The following is an 18,230-nucleotide window of genomic DNA, read 5'->3' as shown; positions in this document are numbered from 1 at the left end:
GCATTGAGTATGTCCAAACAAGATTAGACAGTTCATAAAATTATTTTCTCTATGTAGAAAACTATTATTGGCAGTTGTAGACACAAGATGGAGCAAACTACAACATAAGTATTCACCTGAAATTATTATTATTTGATGAAGTATTGTTACTGCATTCTAATCGGTCTGTATTTTATCTGTTTTCAAAATTACAAATTTACTTTTATACTTACTTATATATCCCACAAAGAACTAGCTAGAATTTCCAGCTTCCACACTACCTGCACACAGTGCTATGTTAAGCTACTGGTAGGCCCTGGGCAAAGTATAAACTTGTGCCCCCCCCCCCCATGCTTACCCCTGCTTCTAAGAAAGTACCATACAATTTGATAAACTGAATTTATTAAATATAAAAAAATTAAAGAAAAATACATAATTCTAAAAAAAAACTGGTTCATTATTATTATTATTATATACTTCAAATCTATTATACTATCTATTATTATACTTGCAATGTGTGGTGAGCCCCTGATGGTAGTGGGCCCAGGGCAACTGCCCCTTTTACTCATTGGATAAAACAGCTCTGCCTGCACAAGTGGTCAGTGATCCATGCACACAAATAGTTACAGCGCACCAGAAATATCTTATAAAGCTAGCTAGCATGCTAAAACTGCAGATCAAAGCTATAAGCATTCATCTTAGATAAAGTTTGTTTGTTTTTTGCTATATGTATTATCTTTGCCAACCATAGGTATTGAAACCCAGTTTTTAGCATTATAAGTCTTCAGTCTTTCCACTGAGCCACTGGTGGGAGAAGGCTCTTAGATAAGGAAACACCAGAATTGTTTATTAAAATAATGTTAAAATCATATCAAATAGCATCAATGTAATACAAATAATTTAAAACTTGCTTTCACTTTATTAAGAAACAATAACCTACACACAGAAATTTTCTTTAATGGGTCAAGAAAGGTAAAATTAAGATAGTTTAAATGTGCTCACAACATAATGTTATAACTTTTTAAGTGTACTATTTTAGTGTCATACTGTTGGACACATATTGGTTACTGGAATGTTCTAATATTCAACATAAACTACCGTACAATGTTCTAATTAAAGCTCAATATGAATTGCTGAAGTGATATAATATTCAACATTACTAGTGTAACAAACAGTGAAGTTGTTTCACTGCATTGACATTGAAGAATGAACATTATTACTATAATATGTTAAACTAAATTTAGTAAAATGTTGTTGAAGTACACATTTTCTAACAAACTATTTAATGTCAAACAACAATTTTAATCATTTAACAAATACAATTAAAGTAACAAACTTAAATATTCTAAAAAAAAATAAGTTTGGCCTTTTTGTAGTTTTAACTTTTGAAAATGTCTGATATAATCATTTATAACAGCCAGTGAACATAAAACCATGTATATCTTATTACAGTACTTGTTAAGATGATTATTTCTAAAAGTTTTGAATATATATATGTCTACACTACGTACTGCAAAAATACATTTTCTATGACACCCTTATGACAACTCTCAAAATTAATACTAAAAAAGAAGAAATATACCATTTAGCTTTTGGTTTGGGATTTCCAGAGATTTTCACATTGAAGGTAACAGCTTCATCTTCTTCTGACTCGACACATTTCATTTTACGAATAAACATTGGAGGAGCTACACAAGAATTGATGTGAATCCGTATAAGTATATTAAATGTTCATAAAAAGCCAGTATACATAATGCATATACATTTACTTATCCAGTATTTAGAAACTAATGATAATAGACAACAAAAATTTAATTCTCAACAACATTAAAAATTTGCAAGAAATAAAAGTTATAATTTTCCTACACTGAAAATGTATTTCCGATAGCTACTTACCTCCATTCACAATATTAGCTATTCTCTTTCAGTGCTGCCCTCTATATGCAAACCTTTTTGGAACGCATGCCACAAGTCTTCTGCTCCCCCCTATTGAAGTCTAATTATTCCAACATGTCTCTCATGCAAATCATAATGCATCACTTTTCCATCAATGGAGTGTGACATAGTCACGTGACGCATGTGACTGTATACTTTTCCACCAAAGTATTACTTCGAGTTTGGCAGAAGATGGAAACAACAGTTTTTAATGGGGAGGAAGGGTGGGAAGTGTGAGAAGAGGGAAATATCTATCTGAAATACATTTTCAGTATAGGAAAATTATAACTTCTGATACAGTAATTCCCTCTACTCACAAGATTAGCTAGAATCCAACATTGAATAGGAGGAGGGACCAGTGCAAGGGAATGACAGAAGCACTCTTCAAAAGCATCTGAAGGAAACTCTTGGAAATGAGAAAGTCAAACGCAAAGAACTGAGGAGAGGAACCGTACCACTTCTGAATCAGGTATACTCTTCACCCATACACAAAATACATATGAGATATGGGCAGAACGGTAGAGGAGCACATCCAAGTGGGAGAGAATTCTGGCTAGATACGATATTGAAATCAATATCACCATACAAAAGTTTGTAAACAATGAATGTGCCCCTAGATGTAAAGTGGCTAGGATGTGACAGACCATGTGGGTATGTCAACTATGTCCAAAACCCTCACTGCTGGAAACTGACATGCACATGGTGATAGGATGAGGATCATACCATCTTCACCTCAAGTTCAAGAGATCGGAGGAAATCGATAACCACTCCGATACCTAAACATGGCACATGTAGTAATGTTTGATAGATTGATCCAGGAACCCAACATCCAGTATTGAAAGGATGTCTATATAAGAAAACTCCCATGACAGGGAAACGAACCACAACCATCCAAAAGTCGGAACATCCTCGGATAAAATATATCGAGGGATGGCTAAGGAAGAGACCCATAACAGTCCACCTTCCTCAGCTGTGACCCACAATACAAAGAGTTTGATTGAGGGAGGAACATAGACAACCATAAACATGTGTGAAGACTTATGTTGATTGGTTCACTCTAAATCCAACACCAGGCCACGAGGTACCGACATCCACAAGGTGGTAGGATGAGGTCTCCCAATTGAAGGGGTGAACTGCATTTTCCATGGATCAACTCCAGTGGTTGTGTAAATGTGTATCAGGAGGCCACGTCATCCAGCAAGGTGATGGCTCAACTCCTCTGGGGGCCATATCTCATCTACATCAGCAGAATACCACAGCCCTACTCTCAACTGAATGGTTATAGCCATCTTTTTGTTGAACCCATTCAAAAGGGTGCCTCCATGATCTTATCTATCGATCAGAGAATTGACCTCCAGTATTGAAAGGATGTCTATTGCATGGAATCAACTCCCCCAAACATGGCACAAGCCGGCACCATCCAAAGGCAATAACATCCCCATAAGTAGAGAAAAAAGGATACTCAAGGATTGAGCTGTAACAATCCCATGTAGCACTGCTGTGACCAACAACACAGGCAGGGTAATTGGGGGATGAATATAGACAACCCAAACTCATGTGAGGACTTATGGTGATTGGTTCACTCTAATCCGAAACCTATTTGTGGGGTGCTGACATTAATGCAAGGGTAGGATGAGATCTCCCAATCAAAGGAGTGAACTGCAATTTTGATGGCTCAACTCCAGTGGTTGTGTAAATGGTGTCAGGAGACCAGGTCATCCAGTATGGTGACAGCTCAACTCCTCTGGAGGCCACATCATGCAGTAAGGTGATGGGTCAACTTTGGTTGTTGTGTAAATGGTGTCAAGAGGCCACGTCATCCAGTATGGTGATGACTCAACTCCTCTGGAGACCACATCTCATCTACACCAGCAGAACACCACTGCCCTACTCTCGACTGAATGGTTCTAGCCCTTTCTTTGTGGAACTCATTCAGGAGGGTGCCTCCATGGTTAACCGTTCCAGCGGCTTGGAACTAGAAAGTGGTAAGGACTCTCATACTCCACTCGAAGAAAGGATGACAATGCGATAGAGAGTCTGGAGGAAAGTCATCACCAGAGATGGTGCAATGGATGACCACAAAATCATTTCTGAAAAGCAGACCATACAGAGTTATTCACTCAAGGCATGGCAGGGATGGACAGGAATCCCCTACTGCTTTACCCATGCAGTACATGGCTGGTATGGTCTGGGACAGGCATCTTTATGAAGCAAATATCACAAGGTTATTCACCATCAATCAATCTTGTGGATCACCCCGTCTCACCAGTGAGCGTGCAAAGCCATGGAAAATAAAGCATGGCTGTACAGTGCAGATATAGAGTTAAAGAATACCTGGTCAGGCACCGCTTGCCACAGAGCGGGATCCATGTGATAAAAAGGGAGATAAAGCCCCACCCAAAAAAGAATGAATAAAACTTACCAGTTAAAGTCACACCAAAGTCTGGAGAACATCCACAGGTGGTAGACAAAACCCAGACAAATAGCAAACCACAATAAGATAGTGGATGTGGTCCACATGCTGGACTGTAGCATCTCCTATATCAGACGACTAAGATGAGAAGTGATGGAAAAAGTGAGATGTTGGATCTGATTGGCAGACCCAGTTAGTAAGGGTAAAAGGTGAAAGACTGTGAAAGGAGGAGGATTGCCATAGAATAAAAAGTCAGTTGTGCATACCCAGAAAGGTAGCAGTACATGCTACATAACAATGAAGGACCCTGACTGGACACAGAAGCCTATCCATATTTAGGCGAGGGTAAACATGGAATATAGAAGTAAGGAAAATAGGAGTAAAGGATGAACAATCCTCCCAAGCTGCTGAGGTCTTAGGGAGAAAGGAATGATTGGAATAAAGCAGAAGATAGGTAGGGTGATAAAGGGTACATGAAATGTCAATTGCAAACAAATCTGATCATCAATGTCCACAAGCTAAGAGACGAAGAAAATGTTTTAAAAGACAGATGAAACAAGGAATATGAAGAAAGTGGTTCAAACAAAGGTGAAGTAACAGCATGGAGGATGACATTAATGTCCCAATTGGGAAGGGTAGGATGCCTGGCAGGTCGACATATCCAGATGGAATGCATGAGCACAGAAGGAACAGGGAAAGTAAAAACCTGATGGTGTTGGGAAAAATAGATGGTATGGGATAGGGCCACTCAATATCCAGAAAGTGAGGAGACCAAAGACTCATGGTCAAAGATCCAGCTGAGCAATTCCACTACACGAGCCACATAAGGCTTGTCTGCAGGAAACTCTCTGTTAGCAGGCCAACAGCAGAAGACATTCCACTTTCATTGATATACTTTCATGGAAAATGGCCATATGGAACTAGCTCACAAAGAAGTAACTCAACATGTGAAATCGAATTGACTTACCAAGGACTGAACAAAAGCCAGGCATGAAGACACAGGATGTGGAGATTTGAATGTAGAATGTGGGATCGAGGTTGACAAAGAAGGGAGGGGGAAAATGGAAGAGGGACAGGTGGTGATAGGAGCAGAAACTGTAACCTTGGAAACCAAGGTTAAGCTGGCCAATAGGAAGCAATCAGGAGGACCCAACAACGAGTGGAGTGGAAATGAGAAATCATCCAATGAAGCAATTGGATGGGAGGGTACACAAAGATATTTGTGTGACCAATCCTGGCTGAAGGTATCGACTCCCAAAGCCTGTGGATGTGGTACAGGTGACCAAAAAAGGGGCAAATTGGTATTGTGGCCTGTGGCAAAGACATCCTGGTGGGGAGAACCCCCTCGATGGCAAAGATCCCTGAAAATGAGTGGATCTAATGCCCACTCCATTGGATATATCAGGACACAAATGATGATCTGTGACTAAATTGAAAGTACTTGGCACATGACATGCTATAAGGCGAATATGATATTGGTGGGCCCACTATAATAGATCCAACATCTGAAAACATAAATCTCTGGACCGGGTGCACCATTGGTGTTTGATATGTGCCACCACCGGAGAACTGTCCAATTGAACCATCACCAGACAATGACGGGCGAGAAGGAATTGATGCAACTGCTAGAAGTTCAAGAACATTGATATGTAAGATGGTTTTGTCCACAGACCAATGGCCAAAGCCTCCTATTGATTGACTCATGCCCCCATCCATGAAGAGGTGCATCTGTGAAAAGATGTCGATCCAGACACGGGGAGGAAGCAGCATGCCCACCAATGTATGGGCTTTGTCTAGCCGGGGTGGGGGTGGAAAGAGGATCCTGAGCAAGGTTCCATCATTTGTGAGGCATCCACTCAAGGGACCCCATATTGGCATGACCATGAGGGACCAGTGCAGTCATGGAGGACCACATCTCCAAAAGTGATAGAACCCCATGAGCAGTAAGTGACTGAGCTGTGAGGGCATGGTGAACCAAAAGTTCCACTAAATGAAGACATAAGGGAGAAGGCAAAGTGCGACTGATATTCGTATCAAAAATACCCCCAAATGGACTACATATTGAGTGGGTCAAAGGATTGACTTCTCCAATTTGATCCAGCCCGCCCGAGCCACCACAGAAAAGAGTTGGTAAGTTTGAGTGGCCAATTCCTGTTTGGAATAAGCCAATTATCCCTGTAATAATGAAATTACATACCCAGAGAATCAAGATGATGTGCAAAAGCCCAGACTATGTGACAAAACACATAAGGAGCCAAGGCAAGCCTGAAAGCGAGGGCTCAAAATTGGTAAACCACCCATAGCCAAACTGAAGGTGACGTTTTTGTCACCTCCAATCCTGGGGGAAAAGTCCATCTCAGGGTGAGAAAAGACTCCACAGTGAACCTGAGGAGTGCAATGAAGAGGTTTAGGAGAGATAAATCGATCACCAGCCACTAATCCCCAGTTTTCTTGGGGACAATGAAAAGAAGGGAATAAAAAAACCTAGAAGAATGGTGAACCGGTTCGATTTCCTGCTGCAAAAGCAATTCTCGAACCATTTCTGATGTATGCTGACAAGATACAGGATCTTGAAGAGGAGAGAAGGAAATGAAGCAAGAAGAACATGAGGTGGGGAAAGAAACTGGAGAAGGAATCCTTCTGACAGAACATGTATCACCCATTGATTGTTGACAAAGGGAAGCCTGCAAGGAAGAAACTTTAGTAGCTGAGCTACCACCAGACCTGAACACACAAAGTAATCACCAGTAATCTCTGAGATATGTTGAGGATAAATTGACCTGAGCCAAAAATGTGTCCCAACAATAAAGAAACCACATATGTAACAACAGAGCCAATGACTAAATGTGGGCTAAAGTGGAGGACAGAAGTGTAAGGGTATCTGCATAAAATCCATCAGGATTTCTATGTAGAGTCTCCAATTGGAGATGTGTGGAAAAAAGATACCGTAAGAGGTTGGTTAGGGTAAGATGTAGGCAAGAATATTGGGCATAGGTAAGACTAGCATTTGATTTGGGAGCCACCCCCCAAATAGGTAACAATGAACCTAATAACTGCTGATCTAAAAATGGTTGGTAAGAAAGAGCGAACTGATCAGAAGTCCTCAGGGAGCATGGCATGCTTAACTGTGAAACAAATTGATCAGCATGTACCCAAATATCAGGAGAGGGAGGAAAAACAAAAAATGATTGGGAAGCTTGTTCATGTAACAAGTAAGAATGGGGTGAATAACAATTAGGGAAATGGGATAAAACATCACAAACCTGAGACACAAAATCCATAAATACCGAATTAGGCCTAGGTAATTCCTCAGGCTGCAAATGGGAAAAAATTGCAAACTCTGGAGGCAGGAAAAGATGATCAAAGTTCTCGTCATTCTGAACAAGTTCAGCTGATTCAGAAGCAGCCTGTGCAATGTCTGGGAACAAAGTTTGACCCATGTAGCACTCAATCTCTCGACATATGAAAACAGAAAGATCCACCATTGGGCTACCTGAGCCTCAGGCCTGAGAAAAATAAAAACTGATCACTAGTGTGACCCTTGTGGTAAAATGAACTTCGGAATTCATTGTAACAGAAAACGTTCCCAAAATGCAAGTGCAGAAATAAAGTGACAAGAATGAACTGGTATAAAAGAAAGTCAAAAAGGAACCACTTCGCATAAACAAATAAATTTATTTGTCACATTGGAAGCACTAGATACACAATAAAGTGAGTCTTAACTCAAATTCTGCCAAATGAAAAGTGAACATTCAGTAGAGGAGGGTAGTGGGAGTCACATGTGTCACGTGAGCATATCATGCTACTATTGGTTAAGAGAGTAAGCATGATGATTTACATGAGAGACATGATGGAAAATAGTAATTCCAATATGGGCCCAACGAAAGGCTTGTGACATGCGTAAAAACAAAATTCGCATATAGATGGCAACACTGAACGAGAATAGCTAATCTTGAGAGAATAGGTAAGTACTTCATCGGGTTACACTGATTACACTAAAAAAAACGTTTTCAAACACTGCTTTGTTCTATTGTGGTATTACTTTTTTCACAAAAATCATTTTTTCTCTAACAAAATAGTTTGTTATCATTTTTTTGGAGATAATCTGGATATTTCCTACTTTTATAATGTCAATTAAATACCATCACAAGGTCATCATAACATTTGCTTTTTAAATATGTGTAGCAATCTCACACTGATTTTCTGTAAATAAAATAAAGTGATAAATAAATAATGAAAATGTTTTAATATCAGCAATAAAGGTAATAATTGTTTTATTTAAAATATATCATTTTTGCAATGTATATAATTAAGTAGCTAATTATCTAATTTGTTTATGTACGTTGCTTGAATAGGACAAACATAAAAATAATATTCAAAGAATATTTCAGTCATCACAATATTTTGCAGTCACCTACCATATTCACTAAACTGTAAACTTAATTAAACTTCTCTGATATGATGACAATTTTATTTGATGAAACTCAAAAAAACCATAGTACGTTTGTTACAAAGTAAAAACAACATAGTTTTAAACAAAGAACCTAACATCAATAAGATATCTCTGTTTAGCCTTGAGCAATCTCCAGTAAGGTTTGTTTGTTTTTAAGCCCAAAACTACACAGTGGGCTGTCTGCTTATATTTTTATTTCTAGTAATGTAATTAATATTCAAATAAAAAGTTAAGATCAGACATTCCAAATATCTAAATTAAAATAAAATAGTTATTAGAAAAAGTTATTGCACTGATAAATAGGATTCTTGTTTTCAAAATGTTTATAAAAAGTCATTACTTGCAGAGTCATAACACGTGTATTTTCACTTCTTTTAGATATCAAGAATACAAACGTTAATATTTTCCTTACATGAAAATATATTTTAAACATATACTTACCTCTCCACATACAGTAACTGTTCCTCGTGTCTATCTCTGAGATTTTGCACATGCCACAAACCTTGAGCTATCTCCCACCTAAGACACGTATTTTGATGTGAACTGCACAAATGGATCATGTAATCATCATGCAACAATAGTTCTCTACCAATAGGAGGACAACACATCCTCCATGTGCAGTAGATCCCCATAAGCACTTGCTCTCAAAATTAACTTCATTCTTAGATGAGGCAAGAATAATGTGCAATAGTAGTGAGGAGGAAGGTTGGGAAGGTGTGCAGAGGAGTAAGTGTCTATCATAAATATATTTTCAGATAAGGAAAATGCCAACTCCAAAACAACTCTGCACACAGTAGCTATAATACACATTGATGCAGTAGAGGAGTTGGTGCCTTTTCAAAAACCTACATGAGCTCATTCTGAGAAGGAGAAAGTTCATGAAGTATGGAGTATAACACCCTATAGTTGGGGCTTATTATGGGGTCAACACTCATGGGCGACTGCATCCATTTCATGCAGGGTATACTCTTTACCTAGAAGGAAAGAAGTAAGGCAAAGAAGCCAATGTGTTGTAGAAGAGTACATAACCAATTATGCATTTGCACACAACCACTCAGTATCTCTGCTGTTCTTACTGTTCTATTACCCTCGGATACCTGATGACATGTGTCGACATAAACAGTAAAGAACAGCAAAGGAAAATTAAAGTATTAGTGAAAAGGTACAGACATGAAATTATGCATATGACCAAAAGAAAATATTTTAACACTATTCTACAAAGGTAAGTACATGTTTCCATTTCTTAGTTTTAAACATTTCATTGCACTGAACATTGATGATAATAGCTCGAGTTAGTGATATAGCAGAGAATATAGGGAAAAAATATATAAACGTTTTCATTAAAAAACTTTTGATATTCATTGAGAAGGTTCCAGAGATTATGGAAATGAAATGTAAAAACTGTAAGATAATAAATAGTAATTTTATAATAAAAATAAAAATCAACTTGCAGGTGAATTATTCATAGTCTGAGTGCAAATAGCAACATTAGAAACAATAGAAAAAAATCAAAATTAAATATTTTTCTAAAACTACATACTTTTGGAAAGATTCTTGTCAAATTTCAAACAATTTCATCCCATATTTTTATTTATTTATGAAATACAATGATAGCAACATTAGGTCTCTACAATATAGGGACCCAGGTGAACGTCCCTTTCTGTCACAGGAGAAGAATACTTTGCCCCATGTGGCTTGCCAAACCAATAGGAAATTAGCATATTATGTAAGAGAGAGTGATCTGCAATACAATGACATGGATACCCCTGTCACAGCACTGTGTTGTCCACTTGGACTCTCTGCTTTGACCAGTGATGAACTTTCCAAGTCGATCACCCCAGCAGCTAGGAACTGGTAGTGGCAAGGGTCTCCCATGTTCTACTCAATGACCAGCAGGTAGGAATTCACACCAGAGATGTGCAGAGAAATGATCGGACCTAACCATCACAAAAGTTTTTATTGGGGAAAATGTACTGGGCATCTGCAAAACGTAATTTAAAAGGCAGCATGCACAAGCCAAGGAAGTGAGCAGACACTCTCCTGGTGCTGGCTTTTCACATGTTAGCCCATAGAAGATATGGTCTGGAATAGATGATAAAAGATATATATATATATAATACTGTAGTTGTCTTGCAGAAAACCCCATCTCAACAGTGGGCATCTTTGGGGCCAGAACAGATGAGTTTAGTACTTTCCATTACACCTGACTCGATGCAGATTTAGTGAAGTAAGTATACCCCGTGAGGCAACACCTGCTACAGGGTAGATTCCAAGAAGTGAATCATATAAGAGTAGAAATGGGTAAGAAAGTAAAAAAAGCACTTACCCATCAAAGAAATGAGTAGACTGGAATATCCTTAGGAAGATGAAACTGCTAGATGGCAGAGATAATGAGAGATGAACATGTTGAGATAGGACAGAGCCTGCGAGCATCTCCAGCCAGGGAGGAATATATGAAACAGATAAGTTGATGAATCCATTTGGTAAGAATAGAGGAAAAGAGAACCCTGGAAGAAGAGGGGTCCTATTACAGAAACCCCAAAATGGTGCTGTGTATGCCAAGTAACACCTGACTGCTCAAACTGGACAGAAAAGATTACCAGGATCAGTACAATCATAGAAGGGCAAGACCAATGCAAGAGAAACAAGAATGGGAAGCATCCAATGCCTAAACATCAGACCTGTGGTGACCACAAGCAAGAAGGAGAAGTAAATAGGTTTTCAGAATCAGGACTGAGCTAAAAAAAAGAAGTGCTTTAGTCACCAGACAGAGAAGAAAAGGAAACCAAGACAGAAACAGCCAAAAGGGAGGGCTACCAACAGGACCCAACAAGGAGTATTGCTAATCAAAGTCAAGACACATGGGAGAAGGTGAAGCAGAGGAGACAAGTCCTGGTTGAGGATATCCACAGTCAAAGCAGCTGGATGAGGCACTGGAGACATGAAGATGGAAAGTTTGGTATTGACAGGAGTGGCAAAGGCTATGATCAATTCGTATGTCCAACTTAGAACAAATCCAATGAAAGACCTGAAGATGGAGTGATCACTCCATAAGAGGAATCCTGTCTGGTCTGAAAATACGACCCACCACTAATTTCAAAGCCCCCCTGAACATGACAGACAGTTAGATGAACCCAGTGTGAGTGGGCCCAAAACAGAAAGTCCAATGTACAGAGGCAAAAGTTCCTAGAGTGGGTCCCAATCTTATGGTTGATATGGGAAATGACAGTAGAATTGTCAGAGTGGATTATAAGCAAGTGATCAACAAGTCGAAGTAGGAAATAGGAACGTGTCCAATGTACAGAGGCAAAAGTTCCTAGAGTGGGTCCCAATCTTATGGTTGATATGGGAAATGACAGTAGAATTATCAGAGTGGATTATAACCAAGTGATCAACAAGTCGAAGTAGGAAATAGGAACGTGTTCAATGTACAGAGGCAAAAGTTCCTAGAGAGGGTCCCAATCTTATGGTTGATATGGGAAATGACAGTAGAATTGTCAGAGTGGATTATAACCAAGTGATCAACAAGTCGAAGTAGGAAATAGGAACGTGTCCAATGGGCAGGCAAGAGTTCCAGAACATTGATGTAGAAAACATGCTCCACATGAGGCCAAACATCTGAGGCCATGTAGAAATCCAGAGACTAACCTCAACCTGCAAGCGATGTCAGTGAAGGAATGGAGATCTGGACATGGGGGCAGCAGTGGCACAATACAGCCCCCAAGACAGATTCTCAGGAGGAGAAGGTGGCAGCATTACAAAAGAGGACAGTCAATCATGGAAGATATTCCATTGGTCACTCAAAGTTTACTGAAAATCCCTCATGTGAGCTTGGCCTAAAAAACAAGATGTTTGAGAAATACGGGAGTCCCAAAAAGAATAAAACCTCTCATACAGGAAGTATAGGAATGGCAACACTCAAGTTGACTAGACCTTCCATATCTTGCAGACAACTGGGGAAAGGCTGAGCACAACTGAGTCAAAAACTGATAAAGACTTCAAGATATGCCAAGTATTTGGTCAGAGTGAGGAGCGAATTGGAAGGTTTGATCAGCCAACCCAGATGAGCAGCTTCTTAAAGAAGTGAAATGGCCAGGAAAGAGGAGAGGATGAACCAGTCACCCATGTAATAACAGAAATGAAGTCCACAACTGTGAACGTAGTGAGCAAACATTATCAAGACTCAGTCGATTACATAAGGAGCTGAAGTGCTGCCGAATGGGAGAGCTTGAAACTAGTACAAATTATACTAGTTGATGAATCAAATAAAACATTGAGAGGATGAGGCAACTGAAATATGTAGAAATGCATCAGAGAACAGGTAAGAAAATGGTGATGATGATGATTACATCTTCTAGTGCAGTGCACATTAAAACATGTCTTAAACTGGAGATAATTCAAGGTTAGTGACATGCACAAAATCCCTCAAAAGCAGATGAGGGAGGAATAGCTACCATGTGCTGAGAGGTAAAGACATTGGTTCAGAAAACATCTTTCTCAAGAGATTTCTAACATCTAAACAATGAAAAATTGATGCTGTAACAAGCATATACGAGTTGCAGGTGAACTAAACGATAGTAACTTCAATTAAAAGAAATCTTTAAAGTCTAACACATCATTAGAGTGTCTGGAAAAAGCCTAGGCACAACAATTTTGCCATGGCAATGTTTAACTAGCATTCATATTATTGTATGAACTTAGAAATAATCAGTTATTGGCTAAAGCCTTAACTGGATTGCTGTAGATTCAAGATATTCTTTTATTTCAGAAAACCTGAAAGAAAGCTCTGATGGTAATTAATAGATCAATCAAATAAAAAAAAACTAACATATAATATTTCCTTTTGATACTATATGGTAGTGTAACGACATCTGAGTGTTTATACTAACCATTAACAGTTAAAGTTCCAAATCCAGACTGACTACCACTTTCATTCTTGATGTGACAAGAATAGCTTCCAGAATCCTCAGACTTTGCTTTTTCTATCACAAGAGCATAGACTTCTTCATCCTTATGAATCAGTTTAATTCGTTCATCCTCAACAATTAGCTGCCCATCTTTATACCTGTGTAGCATAAATCAATATAGAAAATATGATAACTAACAAGGACATACTGTACAGTGTTGAAGATTTTTATTCTACAATAGTTTCTACGCTACTAAATAAATGTCACTTCAACTTTCCACTCAGATAATATTTAGTTCAAAATGATCATAAAGAACTTATAGGTCATTACAATATTAATAAAATTTTTAATAAAATAGAAAAAGACTGAACAAGGTTTTAGACCATGTAACTGTTAGTTAGGTAAGTGTTTTAACTAACTGAATTAACAGATTAAACCTTATTTGTCACTTCAATAGTTTTATCAGAATGTTAACTGCTAAAACTAAGCTAGGCAATTTGAGTACAGTTTTTAGTTAAACATTCATAAAGTGAATCAGCTTGTTACTACATATTTATTAGACTATCACAACCATGATTAAATATTCATAAATATGAATCTATATGAAGATCTGTTTTGTTTTGAATTTCACACAAAGCAACGACAAGGGCTATCTGCACTACCCACCCCTAATTTAGCAGTGAAAGACTAGAAAGAAGGCGGTTGTCATCACCACCTATCACCCATTTTTGGGCTACTCTTTTACCAAGGAATAGTGGAACTGACCATCACATTATAATGCCCCTATGACTGAAACGGTGAGCATGTTTGGTGTGATGGGGATTCGTACCCGCGACCTGCAGATTGCGAGTCGATCGCCCTAACCACCTGCCCATGCCGGGCCACATATGGAATGATCACAAATATGAATTACTACAACCGACCCACGGCCATTACCATCAAAGTTTTCAGTTGGAAAGTCAGAATTCACTTTGATTTTATAAAGAATACAGAAAGAGACTACTTGTATTAGATTCAAAAATAGATGTATAAATAGTGGGACAGGGATCTGAACCCATGATGTGCATATTGCGAGTCAAGTACCCTAGCTACCTAGCCATGTCAGACCCCTATATGAAGGTTAACATATTATACTGTAGTGGATTCTTTGTGTAATAAATGAAAATATTTTAAGAAAATTAAATATAAAAAGAGCATGTGGAAACTATAATGAGTAGGAAAATAGTATACTTTGAAATATAAAAGGTACAACAAGATCAAAAAAGTGGAAAACAAAACAACAAAAGGAAAATAAACATAAGATGGGAGAATAATATGAGAGAGGGGACAGAACTTAAGATCTTAGAGTGCAAAAGAAGAGTTCAAGACAAATAGTGTTGGTGTTCCATTGCAGTCAATCTCTATAGCAAAGATGGCAAAAAATAGATGAATGTATATTTATTAAATTGCCATCAACTTTATTAGGTTATGGAATCTTCAGGGAGAATAACAAGCAATTACAGTTTTAACTTAACATTCTTTATTGTTAGCAGAAGTCATTGAAAAAACCACTAAAATGCTGTTGCACTTGTGATTCTGTTTTTTCTTTACCTACATAGTTTGCATAGGCTAGTGGGAAAAAAGTCCAAGGTTTTCCAGGACAAAATTATTTTTAGGACCTAATTTATTGATTTTAACAGAATGTGAGCTCCAAAATTAAAAAACAAATGTTTTATTATATTTTATTAAAAATGCACTAAAAGCTTTACAAAACGTTTTAGTAACAGTACATACAGTGAAAAGCAAGTAACAAAGAAAAAATGTCAAGTTATCCTTTTTTAACTCTAAAAAATAACAACTGCAGTTTTTGTTCAATAAATTAAATAATGCAAAACATTTCAGTTTACAACATATAAATCAAACAACACAATGCCAGCTGAATTGCTTTGAAAAATAAGGAAAATATTTAATAACTTTAAACTGTCAACTACAAGTCAAAGTTGTTATTTTTCCAAAAATTAGCACTGTTAATTTTTTGTATCACTCTCTCATAATTTCAAGTTCAATTTTTTTGCTTTAAAAGATTTCTTAAAACTGTTATATTTGAGAACCCACTCTCATTTCAATGATTTTCAGTTTATTTGCACCCTTGTTGGCTTCTTCCTGAGGATGCTCCGTGCTCTTGCAAAGCCTCTTCTTTCTCTCGTTTAGCTCAATGATGTCCTGATCATGTGCTCTTTTCTTCATCTAGTACCTTTCAACCTCTTACTGAACATGCTGCAAATACTAATCATACTTTTACCTTACAGTTTCTGCATAGGGTATCATGTCTGGAGTGATAGTGATTTTTCTACACCTCAGATTATTGCTGCAGACAGAGGGTCCACTAGCTGTTTGAGGGGTAACCTGTACTAAACAGACAATGTCACCAGTGCCCTACTTCTCACTGGTGTTGTGCACAGTGATGATGAACTCTCCAAGGTCTACCACCCCCAGACAGAACTGGAAAGTGTCAAGGGTCTCCTGTGCTCCAATTGAAGAAAGGGGTTGGGGAGACCCAGAGAAGTGCCCAAGGATCCATAAAATGCCTACCAGATAGGTCTTTTACTGAAGACAGTGTAATGGGTGACCACAAAACCCTAGTTTTAAAAGCTGGGAAGGGCAAGCCAAAGAAGTGGGCAGACACTTTCCTGGTGCCAGTTTTTTCCATGATAGTCCATGGCATGGTACAGTCTGGATCAAGCATTTGAGTAGTTTGCATATCACAAATATACTACTCAATTGTGGGCACTGGTTGAGCCAGGGTGAATGGGTTTAGTGCCTTCTGTTACCCCTGGTCTGATGCAAAATTTGGGAAATAAGCAAACCCTGGGAAGCAACAGAAGCCATCTTGTGGAATCCCATAAAGAGGAAAAGAGCACTGAAAAAAGAGAATTTACTTACTCTTCTCAAAGATGGCATATGGAAGAATCATGACTAGGGAAAGCCAAAATCCTGCAGGAGACAAAACAGCCAGATAATGAAGATAAAGGAAGACAGACAGGTGTAGGTTCATCCACATGCTAGCCTGAAGGATATCATCCAAGGATTGAGGAAAGTGAGAAGCAAGGGAATGAGACAGTTGAAGAATCTGAACAGTCAACACATGAAAGAACAATCACTTTTCTGAGCAGTGAGGAAGAAAGGTTTAGTCTGAATAGACAAGGAAGTAAGTATGGTAAGAGAGAGTGGAGAAAGCACAGATAGCATACACATCTGAATGATGACGACCACAGATGAGAAGGAAAAGAAAATATGTTTTGAGATAAAGATGAAATAATAAACATGAATTCAATGGCTTAAATGGAGCCTGTGGAAAAAGCATGTAAAACTACATCAATATCCCAGTCAAGCATGGAAGTAGGATGAGACGGTCAATGAAGAATGTAGGAATGGAACTAAGTGGAAAGGACAGAAGAAGAAAAACTAGACAGCAACAAAAAATGGCAAAATGTAGGAGGTAAAGCTGCCTGAAAATCAGCAATAGGGGAAACAGGTTATCCATGTCAGGTGAAGAAGTCATACAACTTTTCCCACAGGAAAACATGGGAGGAAGCAGAAGACAAAGGGGAAAGAGAAAGAAAACAATATAGCTATAAAATCATGTTAAGGAAGAGACTTGAGAGGTGAGTATTTTCCACCACAGATAAAGCTGTACCTAGAGCAAACTCTGATGGAGGAAATAGCCAGTTAAATCATCATCATTCTGATTTATGTTCAATCTGGGCAGAAGAAATGTTGGCAAACAGATGGTATAAGGAGGCCCAGTGTATACAGAGGAATACTCAACACATGGAACAATGGCTGACACATCCACCACAGACAGCAGGCACTCAGTAGCCAGTATAAACACAGGTTCCACGTGAGAAACAGCATTGCCAACATCGGACAAAGCAGAAATTACCATCACTTGAGAATACATAATGAGTAAGCAGGGAAAAAATTGTTTTCCATCACATATTTCAGTAGTAATAAAAGAAACCACTTAAACTTGAACAAATTTTATGCTCTGTAGACTACTGCAAACCTCATGCAATTGATTAATAAGTCTAAAAACACATCTGTTCTAGACAGTGATGAGGGAAAAAAAAGTTATTTCGAGCTCAAGTTATCAAAGGGAGTTACTATACAGGGAGGTTGTATTACCCTCTTATTGATGGAGGGCTATTATCACAGTTCATTCTAAACACATGATTTTTCAACCTCAACCAACACCTGGCAGCATCTGGAATTGCACATCAGGTCCACAGTGGGAAGAGGGTTCTCTACCTTTCACCTCAAAAATGGTTACCATCAGGAAAGAGGAGCTTTTGTACCAAGAACCCATCTCTGCATTCACTGATGTTGGAGGTGTATGTTGGAGAGCCCGGGAGACTGCAGCACCAGAGACATTGCAATAGGTGAACATAATACCCAATAATGAAAAGCAGGGCAATCATGCTGACAGAGTGCATCATCGAACAATTGGTATACTTTGGTGACAGATTTTCTTGTAGGCAGAATCGACAGGAACAGCACGCACACT

At 38.4% G+C, this 18,230-nt stretch overlaps 1 protein-coding gene across 1 annotated transcript in view; it reads right to left on the bottom strand.

Annotated features, from left to right (window-relative positions):
• Positions 1 to 1,506: 1,506 nt before the first annotated feature.
• LOC106475172 (roundabout homolog 2-like) overlaps positions 1,507 to 18,230 on the bottom strand; it is a gene marked incomplete at its 5' end in the record, with an annotated part of 20,252 nt that continues 3,528 nt past the window's right edge. The window contains 2 exons of the mRNA XM_013935870.1: positions 1,507 to 1,667; positions 13,670 to 13,845. Of these exons, the coding sequence (XP_013791324.1) occupies positions 1,507 to 1,667; positions 13,670 to 13,845 (337 nt within the window). The remainder of the gene's footprint in view (positions 1,668 to 13,669; positions 13,846 to 18,230) is intronic.

This window comes from Limulus polyphemus, unplaced genomic scaffold (genome assembly GCF_000517525.1).
Source record: "Limulus polyphemus unplaced genomic scaffold, Limulus_polyphemus-2.1.2 Scaffold8177, whole genome shotgun sequence".
NCBI classification, from domain to species: domain Eukaryota; kingdom Metazoa; phylum Arthropoda; class Merostomata; order Xiphosura; family Limulidae; genus Limulus; species Limulus polyphemus.
Note: the sequence above shows the minus strand (reverse complement) of the source record. Positions and strands in the feature narration are given on the sequence as shown.